The sequence below is a fragment of the Lissotriton helveticus genome, chromosome 3_1 (assembly GCF_964261635.1).
Source record: "Lissotriton helveticus chromosome 3_1, aLisHel1.1, whole genome shotgun sequence".
NCBI lineage: Eukaryota > Metazoa > Chordata > Amphibia > Caudata > Salamandridae > Lissotriton > Lissotriton helveticus.
In genome coordinates this window covers 2112222651-2112245780 of record NC_136061.1, presented here as the reverse complement: position 1 = coordinate 2112245780, position 23130 = coordinate 2112222651, and the positions used below count along the sequence as shown (strand labels likewise).

General features: G+C 43.6%; 1 protein-coding gene across 2 annotated transcripts in view; it reads left to right on the top strand.

Annotated features, from left to right (window-relative positions):
- MAP1A (microtubule associated protein 1A) overlaps positions 1-23130 on the top strand; it is a 546065-nt gene that overhangs the window by 390894 nt on the left and 132041 nt on the right. For both annotated transcript variants that reach the window (XM_078683312.1, XM_078683311.1), the window contains exon 4: positions 10834-20038. In XM_078683312.1, the coding sequence (XP_078539438.1) occupies positions 10984-20038 (9055 nt within the window). In that variant the 5' untranslated portion in view covers positions 10834-10983. The remainder of the gene's footprint in view (positions 1-10833; positions 20039-23130) is intronic.

The window sequence follows — 23130 nt, the reverse complement described above, 5'->3', positions numbered from 1 at the left end:
GTATCACTTTTGACACAAAGGAGTACCTTTACACATGATAGCTGGATCAAGGAATAACCACCTTTTTTTAGAGAAACCTTTTATTAGTTTGTATTCAAAATACAGCATATATGTCATCAATCCAGAGTCTAGCAACATAAATCATATTAAATATCCAGGTTTTCTGCTTCAGGATTCAGAAGATAAGAAATATACATTTTCCTTACAGCAAATAGATAGTAAAAATGTACACAGATATATGCTCGATTTTAAATAAACTAATTTCTGATTCATTCACCAGAAAACGTAAAGCAAAATGTATTTGCTTCATATTGCTTAATGTTTACACATTTTGAAGATTCCATTAAAACCAAGGACTTCACCGTGCCCTAGGCTTACTTGTGTCCTGTGAAAATATCGGGCAAAATGTTTAAGAATCAATTTGATAAAAATGGGTGCAAATTGACCACTAACTTTTATTGGGTCGTTTCTGATTTTGCAAACTGCCTTATGTACTAATAGATTGATTTGCAAAGCCACTCTTCAAAGTGGGTCGCAATTCAAGCCACCCCATTAATTTGCATGAAGATGGTCACAAATTGCAACACACTGTGATTGCTTATCTGTGGCCTGCTGGAATCACCACCTGTGATGGTTCTCAATAAAGCAATGTTTTTTTTGTAAGTGCAGCCGAACGGGATGCGTTTAAAAAAAATAGTATTAGGTATGGGTCTTACTCCTATTTTTTTTCTACATTTCAGTAGCCGGTGTTATGTGTTAGCAGTCTAGTAGCTGGGTGGGAGGAGCTAGGTGGTCAGGGACAGGAAGAGGCGGAGCAGGGACAGGGTGAGTGCGGTTAGAGTAGGGACAGGGAAGAAGCTGGATGTACAGAATAAAGCTCCCGTAGAACCTCACTTAGTGTCTGTGATTATTAGTAGCACGATGCTACAACTGGCGACGAAGGTGGGATGGGCATGAATGCAGCCCACAGGACCCCACAAGAGTGCCCTGTCCCGTGCAGCGCCGAAAAGGAAAAAACGCTGCTGTGCAGAGCTGCCGCCTGAAGAGACAGGCCAGCAGCAGGTGACCTTACCCCTCCCAGTGGTGGCGAGGGAGCGAAGAAGGAACCTCAGCAACGAGCACTGAAACGCTCGAAAGAGAAGTCAGTCGCGCCGAAAACGCGAGTCCCGCCAGATGCGTGCAATTTCGCACCCGTGAAAGAACAGGAGTCGGGAGCCCACTCCGACCCTGTCCAGCACCCCAGAACGAGGTAAAGACTCCCCGACGTGGAGGACGCTGCCCCTGTGAGCCTGGCGTCAAGCGCTGCCGAGCGCGCTGGAAGTGGAGCCCGGGTGCCGTCGGATGTCGGAAAACCTCACGCCCGATGCGTGAGTTTCGGCACGCGAGCGGAGAAGAAGAGCGGGAGCGTGAAAAGTAAGGTGGGAGCCCACCCCAACCTCACCTGGCAGTAGCAGAGACCAAAGAAGAGTGATTCCTGACGTGTGCTGCCTGTGGAGCTGCCGGCCGGTGAGTCCTGAGTGACCTGGGGGTGTATGAACCGGAGAGAAAGCCTCGTGTGTGCCTGCAGTGACGGTGGCCATCTTGAAGTCAGGCGTTTTTCGGGACACAACCCCTGACTGTGGCAGGGCGGCCATCTTGAAGTCAGGCACCCAGCAAAAGAAACAAGCACTGGCTGAGGCAAACAAACAAGCATTGGCGAACAGTAAGGAACAAGCACTGATAAAAGCAAGTAAACAAGCATTGGCGCGTGGAAACAAACAAGCCTTGGCGAGAAGAAACAAACAAACATTGACAAAAGCAAATAAACCAGCATTGGCGAATAGGAAAAAACAAAAACAAGCATTGGTAAGAAGGAACAAACAAGCATTGACAAGTTTCCAGCACAAAGTTTTGCGGTCCCACGATGTCGCAATCACCGCGACGAGATGAAGTCAAGCCCCTCTTTGCGGGAGGATCGCATTTGAGGGCCCCAGAACCGGTCACCCTAACGACAGGTGGAAGCATGGGCCCCAAGTGGCAGGAATGGCTCGAAGACTTCGAGGACTACCTCGAAGGGTCCAAAGTGACCGTTGGCAAGGACAAGCTGATAGCACTCCGGAATCTAGCTGGGCGTGAAATCAGTAAACTGATCAAGGATCTCCTTGCTGCAGATACCGGAACGTATGACAAAGTGCGCGACGCACTAAACAAGAGATTCCTCCACAAAAAGAACGTGGACTACGAGCGCCATGCCTTTCATCAGGCACGTCAAGGAAAAGACGAGGCAATGAGCACATTCATCACTCGACTGCGGCGACTATCGAGGCACTGCGACTTCGACAATTTTTCAACCGACGCCGCCATCAAGTCTCAGATCATAGAGGGATGTCACTCAGAATCCCTCAGGAGACGACTGCTGAGAAAGCCGCAAGAACTAGACGACATTGAGGAACTGACTCGCGTCTACGATCAGGCTGAGGAGCATGCTGCCACCATTGAATCTGGGCGCAAAGTGAGCACTGAGCAAGCACATCGAGTTCAAGACCGGGGTGGCAGGCGCAGACGTTCGAAAGACAATCAGTGGACATCGCGACCGTTGTCTCGCTCGAGGCGCAACAAGCAAATCAGGCCTGTTGCTCAGCACCCCCGGCGTGTTCCTTTCCACCTTCAAAAGGCTGTCGAAGATGAGATCAATGACCTCCTGTCTGCCGACATCATTGAACGCACGGACGGTCCGACCCCGTGGGTTTCGCCGGTAGTCGTTGTACCAAAAAAGGGCACCACCAGCAAAGTGAGACTGTGCGTCGACATGCGCATACCCAACACTGCAATAGAACGTGAACGCCATCCAGGGCCACTTCTATGTGACATGATCTCGGCGTTGAACGGCGCCAAGGTATTCTCTAAATTGGACCTAAACAAGGGTTACCACCAGCTGAAACTGGACGCCCAGTCACGCCCCATCACAACTTTTGCTACACACCTGGGACTCTTTCGATATAAAAGACTAAGCTTTGGTGTGTCTTCAGCTACTGAAATTTTCCAAGAGGCTATTAGACAGATCATCCAAAACATCCCCAACACGCTCAACTACAGCGATGACATCCTTGTCTATGGCTCCGACACTCGTGAGCACGACATTGCACTCAACCGCATCTGTCATGCCCTGCTTGATCCGAACTTGACTCTGAACAAGGACAAGTGCGAATTTCACCAATCTACACTAAAGTTCTTCGGTCATATCTTCTCAGGAGCAGGAATGAAACCTGACCCGGAAAAAGTGGCATCCTTGAATAACGCCAAGTGTCCTCAAGACGTCAGCGATCTAAGATCTTTCCTGGGAATGGCCAGCTACTGCGCCCGGTATATCCGGGACTACGCGACCATCAGCCACCCGCTCCGCACCTTGACCAAGCAAGGGCAACCCTTTGAATGGATTCCTCAGTGTGAGCAAGCATTCACAGAGATCAAGAGGGCCGTGGAGTCGGCCGATAACCTTTCCTACTTCAACCCCAGACGCATGACTGAAGTCACCGTTGATGCCAGCCCCGTCCGATCCCGAGAAGGCGTACTCACAGCCTGAGAAGGAGAGCCATGCAGTGGTCTGGGCATGTTAACACTTTCATGTCTTCCTATACGGCAAGCACTTTACCCTGATCACGGATCACCAGGCGCTAGTCACCATCTACGGCAACCCCCGTTCCAAAATGCCCCCCAGAATTGAGAGGTGGGGCCTGAGGCTTCAGGAGTATACCTTCACGATTATTCACAAGCCGGGAAAGTCTGAAAACCCAGCAGACTACATGTCTCAACATCCGCCTGCGTCAACCAACTCTCATCCGTCGATTGCAGAGGAATACATCCATTTCGTAGCTGACCAGGCGCTACCCCCTGCCATTCCAATGGATGTAATCCGAGATGCCACCGTGCAGGACACTATCCTGCAAAAGGTTCTCAGCATGATTCGAGCCAACAGGTGGAGACATGACCCTCAGGATGAAGACAGTGAGCGGGATACCAAACATGAGCTACAAGCATTCCGGCATGTCCATGAGGAACTGTCGGTGACCTCAGATGGAATCATACTGCGGGGACAGCGAATCGTGATCCCCAGGAATCTACAGCAAGGTGTCATTGATCTTGCTCATGAAGGTCACCGGGGAGTTGTGTCCACGAAGCGAGCACTCAGAGAACGTGTGTGGTTTCCTCTACTAGACCAAATGGTGGAATCCACCCTGAAAGACTGTCACCCGTGCCAACTGACAAGCAAAGGTGATCCCCCGGCCCCATTGCAAATGACCCCCTTACCGGCGGGAGTATGGCAAGAAATTGCTGTGGACTTCTACGGACCATTGTCTTCTGGCAAGTACGTGATAGTCATAGTTGATGAGTACTCTCGCTTCCCATTCGCACAGTTCGTACACTCCACCGGTGCCTCCAGTACTCTTAAGGTGCTGGATGAATTATTTGCCACCTGGGGTGTCCCTAGAGAGGTGAAGACAGACAATGGTCCCCCCTTCAATGGACATGAGTTTGAAGCATATGCTCGACACCTGGACTTCCATCATAGGAAAGTCACACCCCTTTGGCCACAAGCAAATGGCACCGTTGAACGCTTCATGGCCACAATCAAGAAAACATTTCAGCAGGCCTGTGCCGAAAAGAAGGACCTACAGATCGCTCTCAACGAGGTCCTCAGAGCCTACAGGACAACTCCCCACTCGACCACTGGCAAGTGTCCTGCCACGCTGATGTTAGGTCGCCCCATGAGAAACCGAATTCCAACCTGGGAGGGAGCATTGCGAGCTATATCACCCACCCACAACCATCTAGAGATGGCAGACATGGACAAGAGAAACAAGGACAAGATGAAGTCGTATGCCGACGCCAAGCGAAGAGCAAGGTCACCTTCTGTGCACAAAGGAGACTAGGTACTAGTGAAACAAGACCAACAGAAGAAGACAGACTGTCGCCTCGCGATGAACCATTACTGGTCACTCGGCAGAAAGGCACCATGCTGACGGCGGAGTCTGACCACCGCCGAGTTACGAGAAACGTGTCTCACTTTAAGAAGTGCTCCCGGGACTCGACCGGATCATTGCTTGACCCCACTGTGTCACCAGATCCTGGAACCCCTGATCGAGACGATCTAGAGGCTCTGAGTCAATTGGCAGTACCCCAGACTGAAGAGGACACTGTTGAAATGAACGTAAGGCCGCGCCGCAATGTTCAGCGACCAAAGAGACTCATTGAAGAGATATGATCGAACATGTTATCTGTTTTGTTAAGAAACTGTGATTGCTTATCTGTGGCCTGCTGGAATCACCACCTGTGATGGTTCTCAATAAAGCAATGTTTTTTTTGTAAGTGCAGCCGAACGGTATGCGTTTTAAAAAAATAGTATTAGGTATGGGTCTTACTCCTATTTTTTTTTCTACATTTCAGTAGCCGGTGTTATGTGTTAGCAGTCTAGTAGCTGGGTGGGAGGAGCTAGGTGGTCAGGGAAGGAAGAGGCGGAGCAGGGACAGGATGAGTGCGGTTAGAGTAGGGACAGGGAAGAAGCTGGATGTACAGAATAAAGCTCCCGTAGAACCTCACTTAATGTCTGTGATTATTAGTAGCACGATGCTACAGCCGGTAAAATATTAATGTTTTGGGACACGGTTTTGATCGCAAACCAATAAGACATCCCATTGCAAAAGGCCGTTTTGCATTACTACAGGGTCTGATTTTCCAAATCGGACCATTTCCAGCCGCAAATTGATTAAGTGCATTTGGCCCTGGGTACTACTCAAAAATGCTGATTAGATCAAATAGACTCAGAACAACGTGAAACCCAGTAACTCAGCTATGTTACAAGTATATATATTTCCAAGGAAAATCGGCCTGAGCTATTAACTCTCCTCTCGAGAGGAGAAACGATAGAAAGAACAATCACAAAGGGAAAACTTCAGCCAGTGCAGCTGAGATAAGTATGTTGAGAATTCTTTCTGCCAGTATTTCATTTTGGAACAGGAGACAGACAGAGAAGTGGTAAATCAACCGCACCCAATTTTCAGAAACAGGCAAGTTAACTGGAGACCTCACCCACCCTCGAGATGAAAAGTTGTTGTTAACTCAGTGTCCTGAGTGCTTCCAGCAGCTCATGGTCTATTTGCTCTCATCTGCATCGTTTTCAGAAACACTCAAAAATAGCCTGTCGGACAGAATGAGTCACAAAAGCCTTTTTTGCAAATGTCAGAGTTCATTTTTTATTCGTTTCTACGCAGCTCGTCTTTTCTATAATTTGTCTCGGACTTCAGGGAGTGTCAAATGCCAAACGCATTTAATCCAAAGACAATAGCTCAAGTAACACATCTATGAGACGTTTGTGTCCCTGGTGTTAATTAAATACTAGGCCTCTTAGGAGAATATGTGCCTGTATTCTAAAGTTTACCACTCTGGACTTGTGGAGCTGTGATAGCTACGAGGAAGCCCCACCAAAAAAACAAAACTGGTGCCTTGTGTAAGAACCAACAACAAAGTAGTTCAAAAAGTACACAGGTAGTTCCACTTGGTACTGCCTTATCCACAGGATATCCACCAGCAGTGCAATTCACAAGCATTGTGATGGCATCTCCCACTGAGACAAACAGGGTTTATTTCTTTAAAATGTTGCTCACAGTTCCAACGTAGTATTGGCAACTAGCACGCTGATGCCCTACCCTGGTTGATTGCTTTTGAAATACCAATTGGATTATGCTGAAAATGGGCAATGAAGTATTGACATTGAGTGGGCACATGTGCAAAGACAAATAAAGAAGGATGCCTCTGTGACTGAACAAAAGGGGAGCCTTTGTCCTCATAACTGCAAGTTCTCTATGTTTCCACATTAGGAAAACATAAGATTTCAATATTAAGATGTAAAAATTAGACCACAATTCTGTTACAAACCTCAATATATACTTTCATTAAAATAACTATTCTCATACAGATATAGATTTCTATAAAATGACTGCAACACTGTGTGTGTTTTACCTATAGGACCGACAACTTCCCTCGGGGTCCTTTATTAGACTGGTTAAGCGATAGAAAACGAAAAGCAAGAGAAACAAGACAGAACAAGAGTGATAGAGTTGGGCACAATGCCTCCATAATAATTTTAACTCACAGAGCTCCAGCTCCTGTAGGTTTCTAGAAACTTGTTTTGAATATTTTTTTCCGTAAACTAGGAAGGCCAATCATATTATCAAGCCATGCCTGAATTTCCATTGTGCTGATTTGTGGCCTACCCTGCATTCACTTTGATTGTGGTTCCTACATTGATATGTGTCAGACTGCTATCATTATGTGTCAGACTCACTTACATGCGAAACTCTAGGCATGGTTACACAGTTCGCTTTTATGTAGGTGTACCCTTAATTTCACGGATGACTGCAGAAAATGGAATATAACAAGAGTTGTCTCAGACCCTTAGCGCTGTATTATTTTTATTCAATCCTGGCCTTTTGGGTGACAGAGCACTAACTTGGGATGGATAAGTCAGTTTGAGTGACTGTTGACAGTTCCTTACCCTTTTGCTGAGTTTCTGCCAGCATTGTGCACCACTTTCTAAGAGTGATTAGGTGCAGCTGTAATGATGAATCCTTCTCCAATCGGTCTTACCATTCCCTTAAGGAATCAGTATTCACATTTTGTTGAATAGTACCTCGCTGTAGGAGTTTCTTGAGTGATTATTTGGAATATAAGATTGCCAGCAATTTGAGTCATATAGCACCTAGCATTGCCATAAGATACATTTTCAGCAAGCCGATTCCTTCCAGGTTTACGTCCATTAGTTTCAGAAACATTACAACCTCAAACAATGATCTGGTAAGAGGTCGAGGATATTGAGGGATGTTTAAAGCAATTTTATAGTTAAAACAGCTTCCAATAAATGACACATGCTATTTAGATACATGTTTACCTCATCATATAAACATGACATTTTACTGTCCTTCGATTGGATGTAATTTGAATACTTACGCCATTTGCACCTATTAATTGTTTGCATATCATTAGTATCTAGCAACAAATCTGGCCATACCCAGGCTCAACACACTTCCTCCATCCCACCCTTCCAGCACCCTGATAATACCCTCCAACCAGGAATAAGGAACTCATCAACTTTATTCAAGTGTCCAATGAACTCCCAAACTGTCCTGTCTCCAAGACCACTTACTCAACTGTATAATCCATGCTACATAATTGTCGATCTCCAGTTAACACTGCCTGTAGCTTTCAAACACAGTTTTAGACCTCAATCTTGATATCCTAATCCTCACAGAAACTTGGCTGATTGACACTTCAAACAATGTCCTACACTACTTTCTCCCTTCACATTATTCTATTCTCTGTTGTGACCGTGAAATCAGACAAGGTAGTGGTATAGAGTAATTCATAGGAGCATGCTGAGCTGCAAATTACTTGCAACTGATAATTTATCTTCCTTCCAATGCCAATCTTTTTTTAAATCGGTGCCCACAAAGCCTCAATCTCAGAATGTACATCATATAATATAAAAAAATGTGTCAAGTATTTAAAAGTACCAAAAAGGTTAAAAAGTCAAATATACAACGCAATAAAAAAACACTCTAATTAATAATAGAGACAAAGTTAATGAACAAATTGACACCAAAAGAACACAAATTCAAAAAGTGCAACCACAGATATGTATTTTTAAAAGATTTAAATAAAAATAGCACCAAAAAGCATTATGCACCAATGATGGCCAGCGGGCTGTGGGGAGCAGGACGTAGGTGTGATTTTAGACCTGTGATGGAGCATGGGTCGGATACTCTAACATGGTTTGATCCAGTCAGATGTTTTACTTTGGAACTCTAGGTCATCATGGGGGACTGAATCAGGCTTGCTGCATCTGCCGACTGCTAGGCTTCCTACCACTGATGAGGTTACTGACAAGCAGGTAGCTGAGGTAAAGGACTCCTCATGAAGGTGCATCCTATTCATTGACTAGTCAAGGATGTCTTGGTCAGTATATGTCACAGTAAAAATAAGTTAGCCTTTATGACAACTTGGGCTCTCGTCCCCATAGCTGTCAAGGACTGGACTCTTGGACCACTAGTTCAGTCCCCTTCTAGCTTCCCTCAAGAAAGGGCACCTCATATGGCAAGTGAAGAAGGTAGTTCAAAGTTGACATCTTTTAACTAGCACTACATTCCATGATCTAGATAGCCGTTCTCTGAGATATTTCAGACAGCTCCTTGAACACCTATGCAGGTGGCTACAAACGTAGCAATGCTCCTTCCTCTTAGACCAACGCGTAGCTTCCAGCAAACTCTCAATTTTATTCTCAGCACAGATTTAACAATAGCTCCCTGAAAATCAAAGAATTAGTGACTGATTCCTGTTCTGGCTGACTCGTGGGTGTGATGGCAAGCTGATTGTCGGAAAAAACTAGCTAATCTATTGCAGTCATCAAAGCATTACACTCTGCACCAAATGCGCATGGTATTTGGAATTAATTTCTGGAACACTTTTTATCTTCCCCCCAAAGAGCATTTTCTGGGTGACTCAGAGATCACAGTCAGTTAGTGTTATACATGTTGAATTCAACCTGTGCTCATGGGAATAATATTACAAGAGATTGGTGCTTGGAAGTGACATGTAGATCTGGTGGAAGTACAATTTTGGGCTCAGCAATGCAAGAACATGAGACACAAAATATTTAATGGAGAAATACACTTTGACCCCTCCGCATATCTAAGTTCATGTGCAATTTGCAGCAGATGGCACCATTACAGCTTGTTCATTAACACTGCACCTCTGATCCTGTCCAATGGATCCTTTTCGTAGGAGCATTGCTAGACACTGCAGGAGGAAAAGTGTCTCCCTGCTTGAAAGGGTGGTGTCACTGCAGAACGCTGTAATTCATTTCAGGCTTCTTTCCTCTCCTTTGTGGTGCTGAAGTGTGCTAAGCCTTGTGACTCTCATTTCATGCTCAAAATATACAACGATTTCAGTTTGCACTGCACAGGAACCAAGAGATGGACCCCCCCAAGCCCAATGAGTGTCCATTTTAGAAGAAGGGATAATAGGTAAGGAGTAATGGCAATCTCAAGAAAACATGGGGTTAGTGTTCCCTTCCTTTCCAGAAACCTAGATTCATATTAGTATGTTTGAGGGCCATGATTCGCCATCTGTGTTTCTCTGACACATCGCCTGCAGGAGACATGACTCTGCATAGCATTATTCTGTAACTAAGGGTGGCTTGCCTCCCTCCAAGTCAGCGGCGTAACTTTAGCCCCTGCAGCTTCCACTGTGCAGGGGGTCCCCGAGGTCCAGGGCCCCCCCTCAGAGCACAGTATACAGACTGGGTCTGGGAGAAGGCCACCCTCCTCCATGTACTTTGCAGGAGGGCCCCCTAAAGTTTCGCTACGTCACTGCTCCTAGTACTGTGATGGAGCCAATTGTGGCAGGTGAATCTTGTGTCACCCAGATACACTGGGTTAACTAAAGCTTTTATTGTTGCAGTGCACAGTACTCTGCCACCTTTAATCCAAGAGTATAGATGGAGAGGGGAAGGGTGTAGGACTAAAAATACAAATTCACTGCAGTGAGTAATTCATACCTTCTATAGTAAAGCAATTACTTAATGCGGTTTTCTAGTCTACTTTCTCACAATTAATGTCCCCATAAATGTAGATTGTTTGCACATCATTTGAAGCAAACGGAATGTCCTTACTCATGCTCATATCCATAACAATACTCCATATCATTTCGCCTTATCATCCCTTATATGTCACTGAAAAATATGCCTATTTCTGCATCCTTCTATATTCTAGCAGTTCATTCGTTCCTTTGTCTTCTTAACAGGTTTGCCAGCTACTCAGCAACACTGATCCAAAAATCAAGGCCTCCCTCACTGTTTCCTGCTTGGGAGAAGGTGACTGGTGCAACCTTGGACAGTCCAGTTTTCAGGAGAAAATTAATTTGAAGCTGAACCCTGAACCAATCCTGCCTGAAATGGATGGCGTCTCTGAGTTTGCAGAGTATGTCTCGGAGACAATTGATGTGCCATCCCCCTTTGACCTATTGGAACCTCCAACATCAGGTGGATTTCTAAAGCTGTCTAAACCATGCTGTTACATATTCCCAGGTGGGAGAGGTGATTCAGCTCTTTTTGCGGTTAATGGATTCAATATACTGGTCGACGGAGGCTCTGAAAGAAAGTCCTGCTTTTGGAAACTGGTTCGACATTTGGACAGAATTGACTCTATTCTCCTGACGCATATTGGTGCAGACAATCTACCGGGGATTAATGGGCTGCTTCAGAGGAAGATTGTTGAGCAGGATGAAGAACAATCTCAGGGGTCCACGACATACAGTGACTGGATGAAGAATCTTATTTCTCCAGAATTGGGGGTAGTTTTCTTTAATGTCCCTGAAAAGCTCAAGATGCCTGAATCCACCATGAAGGTGAAGAGAAGCATTGAAGAGGCATGCCTTACTTTACAGTACCTAAACAAATTGGGGATCAAACCAGAGCCCCTTTATAGAGTTGTGAGCAGCACTATTGAGCCCCTTACTTTATTTCACAAAATGGGAGTCGGGAGACTAGATATGTATATTCTAAATCCTGTGAAAGATAGCAAAGAAATGCAGTTCTTAATGCAGAAATGGGCTGGAAATAGCAAAGCAAAGACTGGCATTATTCTTGCCAATGGAAAAGAGGGTGAAATCTCAGTTCCATACCTTACATCTATCACAGCGCTGGTAGTTTGGCTACCCGCCAGTCCCACAGAAAAAATTGTGCGTGTATTGTTCCCTGGAAATGCCCCTCAAAATAAAATTTTGGAAGGTCTTGAAAAGTTAAAGCATTTAGATTTTCTAAGGTATCCAGTGGCCACACAAAAAGATATATCTTCTGGAATGCCCCCATCTGTTCTTAAACAGACAAAGATTAGACAAAGAACTGACAGCAAAGAAAGCCTCAAGGCAATTTCCAAACCTTCTACAGGAAAGCCAGGAAAGAAAGAAGAAGCACCCGAGGAACTGGCTAAAGAGTTTAGATCAGAGTCTTTGAAAGAAATTAAAGGTGAGAAAAAAGTCAGGGAACCCATTGAAAAAATGGTAGAGAAACAAAGAAGAGTTGAAAAAGCGAAAATAGAAACAAGTGATGCAGCAAAAGCAGAGAAGAGGAAACTTCTCAAAGAAAAGGTAGGAAAAAAGCACCCCAAAGAAAAAGTGTTCAAAATGGATGAGAAGAAAGACAAAGAAAAGAAAGAGATTAAGAAGGAAAGAAAGGATAAAAAAGATGATGGTAAAAAAGAAGAAAAGAAAGACTTAAAGAAGGAAGATAAAAATAAGGAAACAAAACCTGAATTAAAGAAAGTACCCAAACCAGATTTAAGACCGTTCACACCAGAAGTGAGAAAAACTCTCCACAAAGCCAAGCTTCCAAGTAAAGTTAAAATAGATAAAATTAAATCTAAAGTTGAAAAGGATGTACCAGTGGAACGTAATAGTGTTGCAGTGCAGCAATTAGCTATAAAGAGACCTCCAGCAGTGGTTGATGTAGTTGAGCATAGGTCAGCTATGTCTTCACCTGAAGATCTTACTAAAGACTTTGAGGACTTAAAAGAGGAAGAGAAAGTGGAATTGATGATGATTCCAGATGTATTCACTACTGAAGCAGGTGACTCAGATACAAAACAAGCTGAGGACATTGAGAAGCAACATCATGACATAGAAACATTTGACAATCATGAAGGAGAAATAATATTAGCAGAGACCATTTCAGCGAAGATGACTCCAGTGGAATCCCCAGATGAGGGAATCACTACAACTGATGTGGAAGGTGAGTCTCCAAATGAAGAAAAGCCAATGCCCAAAGAGGAGGAAACTGCAGAATTAAGTGAGAAATTTGAGGATGAAGGAACCGCAATGGAGGAACCTACCGATTTGGGAGAGTTTGAGGAGAAAGTTAAGCAAACAGAAGAAACATTAGATGTACAGACGTTGGTAATGGGAGACAGACAAGATACAGCAATAACACCAAGTGAAGAACAGTCTGTGGAAACCGGAAATGGGGAGGAAGATGAGGGGAAGCAGAATGTTGGTGATGATAGGACACCAGAGGAGTCAGATATAGAGCAGCACACGGAAAGAGGAGAGGAATATGACAAAGATTGCTTGCATTTGGTAGAAAAGGAATTAAAAGAACAAAAAGAAGATCATACCATTTTTCTTAAAGAGGAGATTCATTCTATGAAACCGCTCTATCACCCAGAGAATGAGGGTATGTATTACACACCCAGGATCCATGAAGGTGATGGAGAAGAGGCAAATGCATTTTTAGGTTCTATTCCTGAAAAGGAGGATCATATTCCTTTCACAAAGCTGCCTGAAGGGGACTTAACCAAAGAAGTACAGTACCAGAACAATGTCCCTGTGTCCTCTGGAGCTGCTACAGAACAAATTTCATACATCCAAGATGAAACAATTCCTGGTTATTCAGAGACAGAGCAAACAATTTCGGATGAAGAAATACATGATGAGCAAGAAGAACGGATTCCTCACTTGAAGTATGATGTTGGAAGTTATGATATTTCTGTCCCTGATGAACCTGGATCATTTGATGCTATTCACGGTATTGAGGCCATGTCTGTTCCAGGGAGGGATGCCAAGGCCTATATTGACCAAGAACCTGAAATTGCTGCATATCATGCTAATATTATTGCTGCACCCCTAGCTGAAGAAGAGCACATTTCATCAGCCACTTCAATTACGGAATGTGATAAGCTTTCCTCATTTGCAACATCAGTGGGTGAAGATCAATCTGTGGCATCCATCACAGCTCCCAAAACAGAAGAAACTGGCAAAAGTTCTTTAGTAATGGACACACCAAGCAGTATTCCATCATCCCGCACAGATGCAACTCAAGGGTTAGAGTACTTGCCCTCTGCCGGAACCATTTCCCCAACATCATCCTTAGAAGAAGACAAATGTTTTAAATCTCCACCTTCTGAAGACTTTCAGCCACATGTTGAAAGAGTTGGGAAAACGAATATTCACGAAAAGGGTCTTGATGATGATGAAGAAGAGGAGGAGGAGGAGGATGAGGAAGCAGATGAGACTCCAAATTTTGAAATGCCGGAAAGGGGACATTATAGTACATTAATGTTTTCCCAACACATTTCAACAGAGACAGTTTCAAGTGAAGTACTCACAGAAATGAAAGACACTGAAGACATTCCATCATCCCCAGAAGAAGTAAAGCTACCTTTATACCAAGCAGATAGCAGTTTTGGAGAAACTGAAGAGAGGTGCATCAGCCCTGATGACAGCACTGTCAAGATGACCTCACCAACACAGTCTGGACCAACCAGTGCTGGACACACCCCTTTCCATCAGTCCCCGGTGGAGGATAAATCTGAAGCAATGCATGCAGAGCTATTTGAAGTGCAGCGGGGGCCATCTCTTGCTACTAAGGATGACAATGAGGTAACAACTTCAAAAATGGCAGAAGGCGAATTTGAAGTAAAAAATGAAGACCAGTTGAACTCATACATTCACATCTCTGAGAAAGAGTCTTATGTATTTGTGGAGGAGAGGCCTGATTTAGACTGCATGTTGGATTCAATGTCTAAAGAGGATGATTTTCCATATACTAAGGAAGAACTTTCTCTCGATAGACATAAACAAGGAGAAACAGTAAAAAGTGAAAATGATGCCCTCTTTGAAAAGTACTCTTCTACAAAAAAATACTCACCAGAGACAGAAGAGGAAGATTTCAGCCCTCAAGGTGTGTCTCCTGATTTTGAAAAAGTATCATATCTTGGTGAGCCAATTTCTACTACTAGCATTTATGTGGAAGACAAGACAACCAGTAGCTCTAGAGAACAAAGCCCAGATCACCTTTTCAAGGAAAGTCTTTATGCAGAAGATACAGTATCCTTTTGCTCCAAGGAATACAGCCCAATAAAGGATGAAATGCCAACAGAGTTGTCCAACACAAGTATCCAACAAGTAGATATGAAGCCGTATGCAGAAAAAAATCCAGGAAAAGATGATATCTCTTATCAATTTTCATATATTGAACATGATCCAGAGCACACTGTCAAAAGCACAACACATGAAGATGTGAAGCCTTTTATAGTGAAAGATGAAACTATACTTACAGATGAGTTTTACTCACATGGCTCTGATCATGCATTGTCACTAGGGGATGTGAAACAATTGCATTATTCTGAAGAAACGTTAGTTCAAGATGATGTTACTCCACCACCCACATCAAAGGATTTCTTGTTAGAGGATTCAAAGTCTCTCTCTTACACAGAAATTACTCATGTTCCACAACAGTATGCTGACTTTCCAGAAGAGGAAAAATCAATGGAAGAGGTGTATCACCCAGCAGGAGAGATCAAGGCAAAAGATAAATATTCCTTAGAGATGTCCTCACAAGAATTTCCTCCAGGGGACACAAAGCCAATATCTTTCACAGAACATGTTTCATTTCCGGATAACCAAGCACCCGAAATGTGTAGTGACGAACAATCTGCTGAATGGTCACACCTTGGTTTCACTAAAAAGAGCACTGTTGAAGAGGAAGATATATACCCAGAAACCTCCCCCACAGAAGTCTCTCCTCAAGCAGTTAAGTCACTGAAGTTTACTGAACAGGTCACAGTTGAATATCAGTCCCCTGAACTTTCCCCAGAGCAGACTCCCATTAAGGACGATAAATATGCTGGAGTAGATAATATTTATTTTAAAGATTATGCCACTGAAAAGAAAGTTTGGTTCACAGAAGAAGATGAGACACAACAAGATGAGACAATGGAGATAGAGGAAGAGATAGAGGAAGAGATAGAGGAGCAGCAGCAAATTGAAGTGAAGGAACACATTACAGAAGAGAGAGAAAGCAGATTAAAGTACATTGAGGAAAGGGAAAGCACATTCTTGGACGAGATTGAAGAGTGTGAAAGGAAACAATCTGTCTGCGCAATAGAAAATCAAATGATCCAGAGTTCTCTTTCCTACAAATCAACTCCTGAAATGCAAGATAAGGCAGCATGGGGATCAGAATATCCTTATTTTGAAGATGAAAAACTCCAGCTAAAATCTGGGAAACCTTCTGTGGAGGAAAACAATCAGTGGGATACAGAAACTGCAAAGTTCTCTCAAGAAGTAGATCCTCATTCTAACTTAGCGTCATCACTTTCAAATGAGAAGATTGCAATTAGAGACTCTCCAGATCTTTCTTTGGGTGCAGATGTTGAAACATTCTCCATGAAGACTACATTGCCTCTTTCTCAATTACAGCCAGAAAAATCTGAAGAGACAGCCACGGTCTCTAAATCTGTATCACTAGAGGAAACTAAAGGTGGCATATCTACTCTAGAGAAGCAAGAGAAAGACTCTACATTTAAGCAAGAGCATGAATACTTTTACTTGGAAGATGTGGAGAAGGAAGCATCACAATTATATGCTAAGTCGCTGGAGCAAGCACGGGCAGTGTCACCACCACTTACATCATCTGGTCAACCTGATGATGATGACGATGAAGGCAGCATGCATTTACGGGACCCAGATAGGCCTCTTCTTGTAGATGAGTGTGTTTATTCATTACAAGCAGAAACAACTCGGATTGACTCACAGGAGGTGTTGACCTATAGCTCCCTTTGTCAAGATACATTAGCATCTGCTACTAAATCAGAACTAGAGCAAAACATTGAATGTGAAAGTAAATCTCAAACCACAGAGACTGACACAGCAGAAATAAAAGAAAAAGGGACAGCCTCTTCTGCTTTTGCATACACTTCCAGTAAAAAAGAGTATGAATATAGTGAGGCTCCTCTAATGGAAAGCACAATTTTACAAAAAGAAACCGTCCAGGTCTCTCTAGGGGGATACCATCAGGAGGAGGAGACTACGCCAGTGAGATATGAGGAACCACCCACCTTCAGGCAAACATACTACAATGAAGAGAACAGTTCGAAGAAACCTATTTGTACTTTTGAATTATATTCCCCTGAGAAAGAGCTTTGTGAATCGAAGGAAGGAGGCGCAATGGAACATCACAAAGATAGAGAACCTACCCCATATCCGGATGACAAAACATTTCAGTATGCTGACGTTTATAAGAAAGTTGCACTAACTGGATCCATTACAGAAGAAGTAGAGCCACAAAGCATACTGTACATTGACAAGGATCGGTCAGATATCACTAGTGATGTTTCAGATGAAACAAGCTGGCTAGAGAAAACGCAAATGTCAAACAATGAGCTGCTTTATCACTTCTCCACAAAAGAAGAAGAGTCTTGCCTCTATACCTCTGCTGAAAAGGAGCTCTCGTCCCCTGTTTCTCCCAAAGACAAAGGTGATTTGACAGCTTTTGAGTATACAGACATTCATGAAAAACGTTCAGCTAGTAAAGAAGCTGCAACCATTGATTTAACTCCAAAAGAAGTGAATGACATGCAGGGCAAGTTGATCCTAGATAGTATAAAAGTAGGTATATCTGATGCAGCAACACATCAGTCACCCACAAGCAGTAGCAAAGAGCTTTCACCACAAACTGACCACGACAGCATTGTTGATCAGGGACACTCAATTCCACTCACTGAAGCAGTCCATCGGGATGAAAATATAGTTTTAAGCAGTCATGAGCATGTCTCTTTGTCACCAAAAGATCCTGAGTCCAAAGACCTGTACTATGAGAAAACAGAGACAGTGGAAGAAAGTGCAAGTGACTCTGAATTAGAAAAAGGTGCCAAGGAGCAATCTGAGAAGGAATCCAAGTCTCCGGTTTTGTGTTCGGCAATTGAAAAACCTGGTGAAAGGGATGTATACACAGATGTCTTGGAGATGGAGAAAGCAGATCTCTCAGAGTTTACTCTTCTTGCTGAACCTAAAGATTTTGGGTCGATGTGTTTAACTGGTAATGCTGACTATGCACCTAGGAAAGTGGCAACATTTTCCAATGAAAGTGTCACAGAGATTACTGGTGTAGCTGTTTTAAGAGACATCTGTGCATCTGAAAATGAGCAAAGTTCCGATGAGGAGAGGGCAGATTATGGACAGTATTTGCAAGGTGACCATACTGAAACAAGGGACTACCAGGAGAAAGAGACAGTTTTAGAGTGTCCCAGGGATACTAGCTTAAAATTCCCAATTAAAGATGATTTTGAAGACAGGCAGTCACCGTCAGCAATATGGGATGCTGCAAGACAATCTGGATCAGGGTATGAATTCTCAATATTAGAAAGGCAGGTAGAGGCACCTATGCCCATTGATATTTCCTGTCACCAGAAACATGGAGGTCACCAGATTGAATCACCGACAACTCGACATGATGATAAGCCTCCAAGCTCACCAACATTTGATGCTTCTTCTTCAGACAGATGTAAATCAGATGATTACTTAGAGGTGACTGAAAAGGTTAGTGGTTTAGAGGCCTCCTTAACCAGCTTTTCACCACTGAGCTCTAGTGCGGAGGATAAGGTTTCCATGCTTCCAGCCAGGGATATATCATATCTGAAAGATGTGCATGTAGATGAATCACACAGTTTTTCAGAGGAGTCCACTGAAAACATCACCACTGTGACACAGAGCACAGCAGAGGGATTATACTCTCACATGGTTTCCTCTTACTCAACTGCCCCTGCAACAGATACAGAGCTACCTGCCCGGAGTCTGTGGGACGTGTCTCCATTGATTCCTGCCGACTCGGTCAAGTGCTCAGCTGAGACCGAAGAGGATACATCTTTCGATGAACATGATTCCACGTGCACGTATAACATGGATGATGGCACCTTACCCTGTAGGATTGAATGCAGTCGTACAACATCTACTACCACGGCAGATGAAACTCTAAGACAGACCTGTACAGCAAGCTTAGAGCAAATGCCATTTTCTGACAAGCTTATGGCAGTGACATCTTTGCCTGATGTGCTGACATCTTTCCCCCCCCATCAGCAGGAAGAAGCAGCAACAGAAAATGGTCCCACTGAAGTGAACACAAGTTCACCACAACAGCAGACAACTCAGTGCACAGAACAGGAGGGTTTTCATGCTGCAGAAGGAACATACAAAAACATCTCTCCAGACTCAGACAGGCAAACATCTCCTTTTTTTGAAGAGGAAGATAATGGAAAATGCAGCCGTCCTTCATCCCTTATGTCCCCTGAACATGAATTTAAGTCCTATAGAAGTGAAGACCATGGTGATGCTTCTTGTGAAATGGAACCATGTTTGGATGCCTCACGTGAACACGATGAAAGGTTTTCATCGTGTGAATATAAGCATAGGAAGGGAGAGCTATCTCCATCCTTCATCAATCCGAGCCCTCATGACATTTCAGAAGACAGTGATGACTCCCAAGAGGAAGGGCACCCATCAGTAAAGAGAAGAGTCCACCACACCAGTAGCAGTCGGCCACAAGCAGTGACAGTTGAAGAAACACCTCCAACATCTGTCAGTGACTCTGGATCATCCCAGTCTGATTCAGATGTCCCTCCAGGAACAGAAGAGTGTCCATCAATCACAGCAGATGCTGTGATGGACTCTGATGAAGATGCAGATTTTCTCCCCGTGGACAAAGCTATAGGTAGCTCACACCACAGTAGCGCAAGACAAGGTCATGATCCTCAGCCTGCTCCATTGATGGATCCTTATCCTCACCCTCCTCACCCAGATGTGTGTATGGTTGACCCAGAGATATTACTACAGGAGCAAAATCTGAGCAAAGGGGACAAAATATCCAAAAAAGACATAAAAGAGAAAAGTAAAGGGCTGAGAAAGCCTTTGAACAAACCTAAGTCCTTATCTCCAGCTCGGAAGATCGATATCAAAGGTAAACGTTCACCCACACTTGCAAAGCAGACATCTAGAGACACGAGTGAAAAGTCTCCAAAAAGTACAACTTTGAGGAAAGAAAGGGATGCAGTAGACAAGCAGTCCAAGCTTCGCAGTTCATTGGTACAATCGTCACGAGGAGATGAAAAGGATGAGATCTCCAGGAGCAGTCATAGCAATGTTGGGAAGCCATTGGTGAATGGGATCAAGACAGCTCCAGGTAAGACATGTAGTAATGTGTTGAATTTGGGTCTTTATATAGCACTCTTCAGTGCCTTGAGAGATGGACCAGGGTGAACAGGAATAAGGTATGACAGTTATTACTGAGACAGACGAAAGGTTTGGGGTGGATGAATGGAACTGAAGTGAGAAGTCTGATGAGATCTCTAATGAGGTCTGGGTGTAAAAAAGGGAGAGAGGAAAGAAGGAGGGAAAAAAAGAACAATAATATGGATGGGGAAAGCAGAATGAGAGGGACCAAGACAAAGAATGGAAGAATGCATCAAGGATTTGGCCTGAAGATCTGAGAGCAGGCAGAAGCTAGTGTCTGGAGGATTGAAAAAGGAGAAATAGGACCAAAGATGATATGAAGCCTCAGCACTTTGAAAAGTGAAGAGGTCATTTTAAAAGTGATTTTAACATTGGTATTCAAAATCTTCAGTGTTACCTTTGCTTTGCACGGTAGTTTCAATTATTTTGTTTAAAATTAAAATGCAGATAGGAGTTGTTTATGTCTTTTTATTCGTATGAAATCTGAATGTATTTTGTTTCCAACTTACTCCTCTTGTTGGCATTCCTGAAGTTAAATTAGGCAGATAAATGGTTTAAACTAGATCAACAATAAGTAAGCAGTTTAATTAGAACAAGTATTTCAGAGGTTCACTCTTATTTGTAAATGTTGATACGCGGAGATAGGTTGAGCTGAGAGCAGAGCGGGAGGAAGTAGAAGGGAAGTGTGCAGCAATGGAGGAAGACATGAGTGAGAAATCTCAGAGGTGGACACTCTAGACGTTTCTGTTGTGGAGCAGCAGAGTACCATGGGACGACATAAGATAAGGTGAGACTTAAGAGAGCACACACCCAGGCCAGGGCTTGCACGACTGGGATGATGAAGGAGCAAGAAGGTAATTGAGAGAAGTAAGAATGTGGTGAAGAAAGTGAGGGGAGCTGCCAATGAAAAAGCAAGGGAAAGACTGTGAGAAAAGTGAGAACAATACACGTGGAGTGGGTTCTTGATTAGTTGAGCAACATTAACTATAGGGTACTTGTTGGTGTCATAAAACATTGTCACAATGGCATTTATGTCTGTAATAAGTCAATCATGTGGTTAAGGACTTTACTAGCCTGTAGCAGTGCTATTTAGCGCCAGATCTGCTCCCTGTGTCTCTATTTAAAAAACTGTTATGCGGTGGGCCTGCTGACCCACGTGTAGACAAACACTGCATTTGAAGGGAAACAAAGGAAAGACAGGTGTATTTTGTGAAGAAGTGAAATGGATAGAACACTCAGGTATGTTGAAAATTAATCTTGATCTGTGCGCAATGCCTCCGATGATGATGATGATGGAGGACGAATTGGGGAGGGTTGCAAGAAAACGTCAAAAGTTGTGTTGAGTTCACAGTTGGGGCAATAAAATGTTTCCAATGTCACATTGTTTAGAAAGCAAACGCTATGTGTGGGACACAAATAGTAAAATGTGCCATCATCAAATAATTAGAAATTGAGTGAAATGTTAGAGAAATTGCCCCATCAGGAAATCCTGGAACTGGTTTCCCTTGTAGTTTTAATGCTCAAAGCTAGATCACGTATTGATTTTAGAAGTCTGAATGAAACATCCAGGTGAAGAAGACATTTGATATCATGCAGTATGGCATGGGTTGGGGCAGAGGTTGGGTCGGAGTCAGATGCTGAGTTGTAGAACCTGACGTTACCATTGGCTCTGTGAGTATGGCTGGTTTGCAGCATTGTGAATAGCAACATTCAATGCTCTCCCTATCTAATTACCATTGTCTCTTTTAACCGTTATTTTACATAAGACCACTAGAAATGGGTGCCAAATCCATGTTCTCTATAGTACATAGGTGAAATTAAGCATTGCCTATGATCTGTTGTCCTGTCTGTTGGTACATTGCCTGTTAGGTGATAGGATTTCTTTTGTCCCCATTGGACAAGGAGGAGACTCTGTTGCATCAGAATCTCTAAATTGCAGCACCCCAAAGACAGCATTCTTTCGGATCTAATGACAGGTGCTGGGCATACAGTGCCTGAGTTAGGGCTTGGCGCATGGAGTGTAGTACATCAGGTTGGAGGATGAAATTACCTTTGCGACCCTGAATGAGTATCGGCTGCCGAATTTACAGGCCAGCCATCATCTCTGTACATTAAAAGGAATCGCGGTGACAGCGGTTCCATTCAATGTACTACAAGTCTGGTGACTGGCTGTCGTTGGTTTTGATGGCCATCTGCCAAACTAAAAAAAAAAATAATCACAAAAAAAAGGAATGATCCCCACACCTGGAGATATTAGATTTTCCTGGATGTGTTGGGCAGATAAAAAAAGACTTTACACCATCCATCCAATATAGCTCTGGCGATGTAATGCCCTATCTCCGATGGCCCCTGCTCTGTTGGGCCATCAGAGGAAGTATTCATCTACAGAGCTAATGGGGGCCCACTCGATTGAATACTTAGTCTCAATCTGTCTCTAAATGAGGCAGTAGGAGGTAAGGCTTGGCGGGCAGGGTCCCTGTCTCGTTTTCAATGGAGTACCATGTCTGCCAAACTCTACACTAGGCTCTGAGAATTCATTCCAGCTTCCATCATCCCATACAGATAAGTTGAAGACAAAATATTTCCGGTACAAAAACATTGGGATCATCAGTATTTGATTTGGGTTCCATTTATGCGATTATTGCCTGGAAGAGGTTATTGGTATTCATAGTATTAATCCCCACTGGAATCCTCCCATACAGATAAGTTGATGAAAGAGATTCTCTGTACAAAATAATTCGGGTCATCATTATTTGATTTGTATTCCATTTATAACATTGTCGTGAAGATGATATTGGTCTCTGTCAAAATCCATGATTTACGATTGAGAACCCACACTGCCTCTGCTATAACTAATATGGCCTATGCAAGGCATTTTTTCTATTGGTCAGAAGAAAACAGAAGGAGTCCTTAGATTTCATTAACAGGAATCCCATGTCGATAGGCTTGTTGGAAGGCTTTCTTGTATCACTCTTGATGTATGAGGCCATTGCAATTGGGTGTTATTCTCTCTGCCGCCCTGTAAGTGGTTCACTGCCTTGA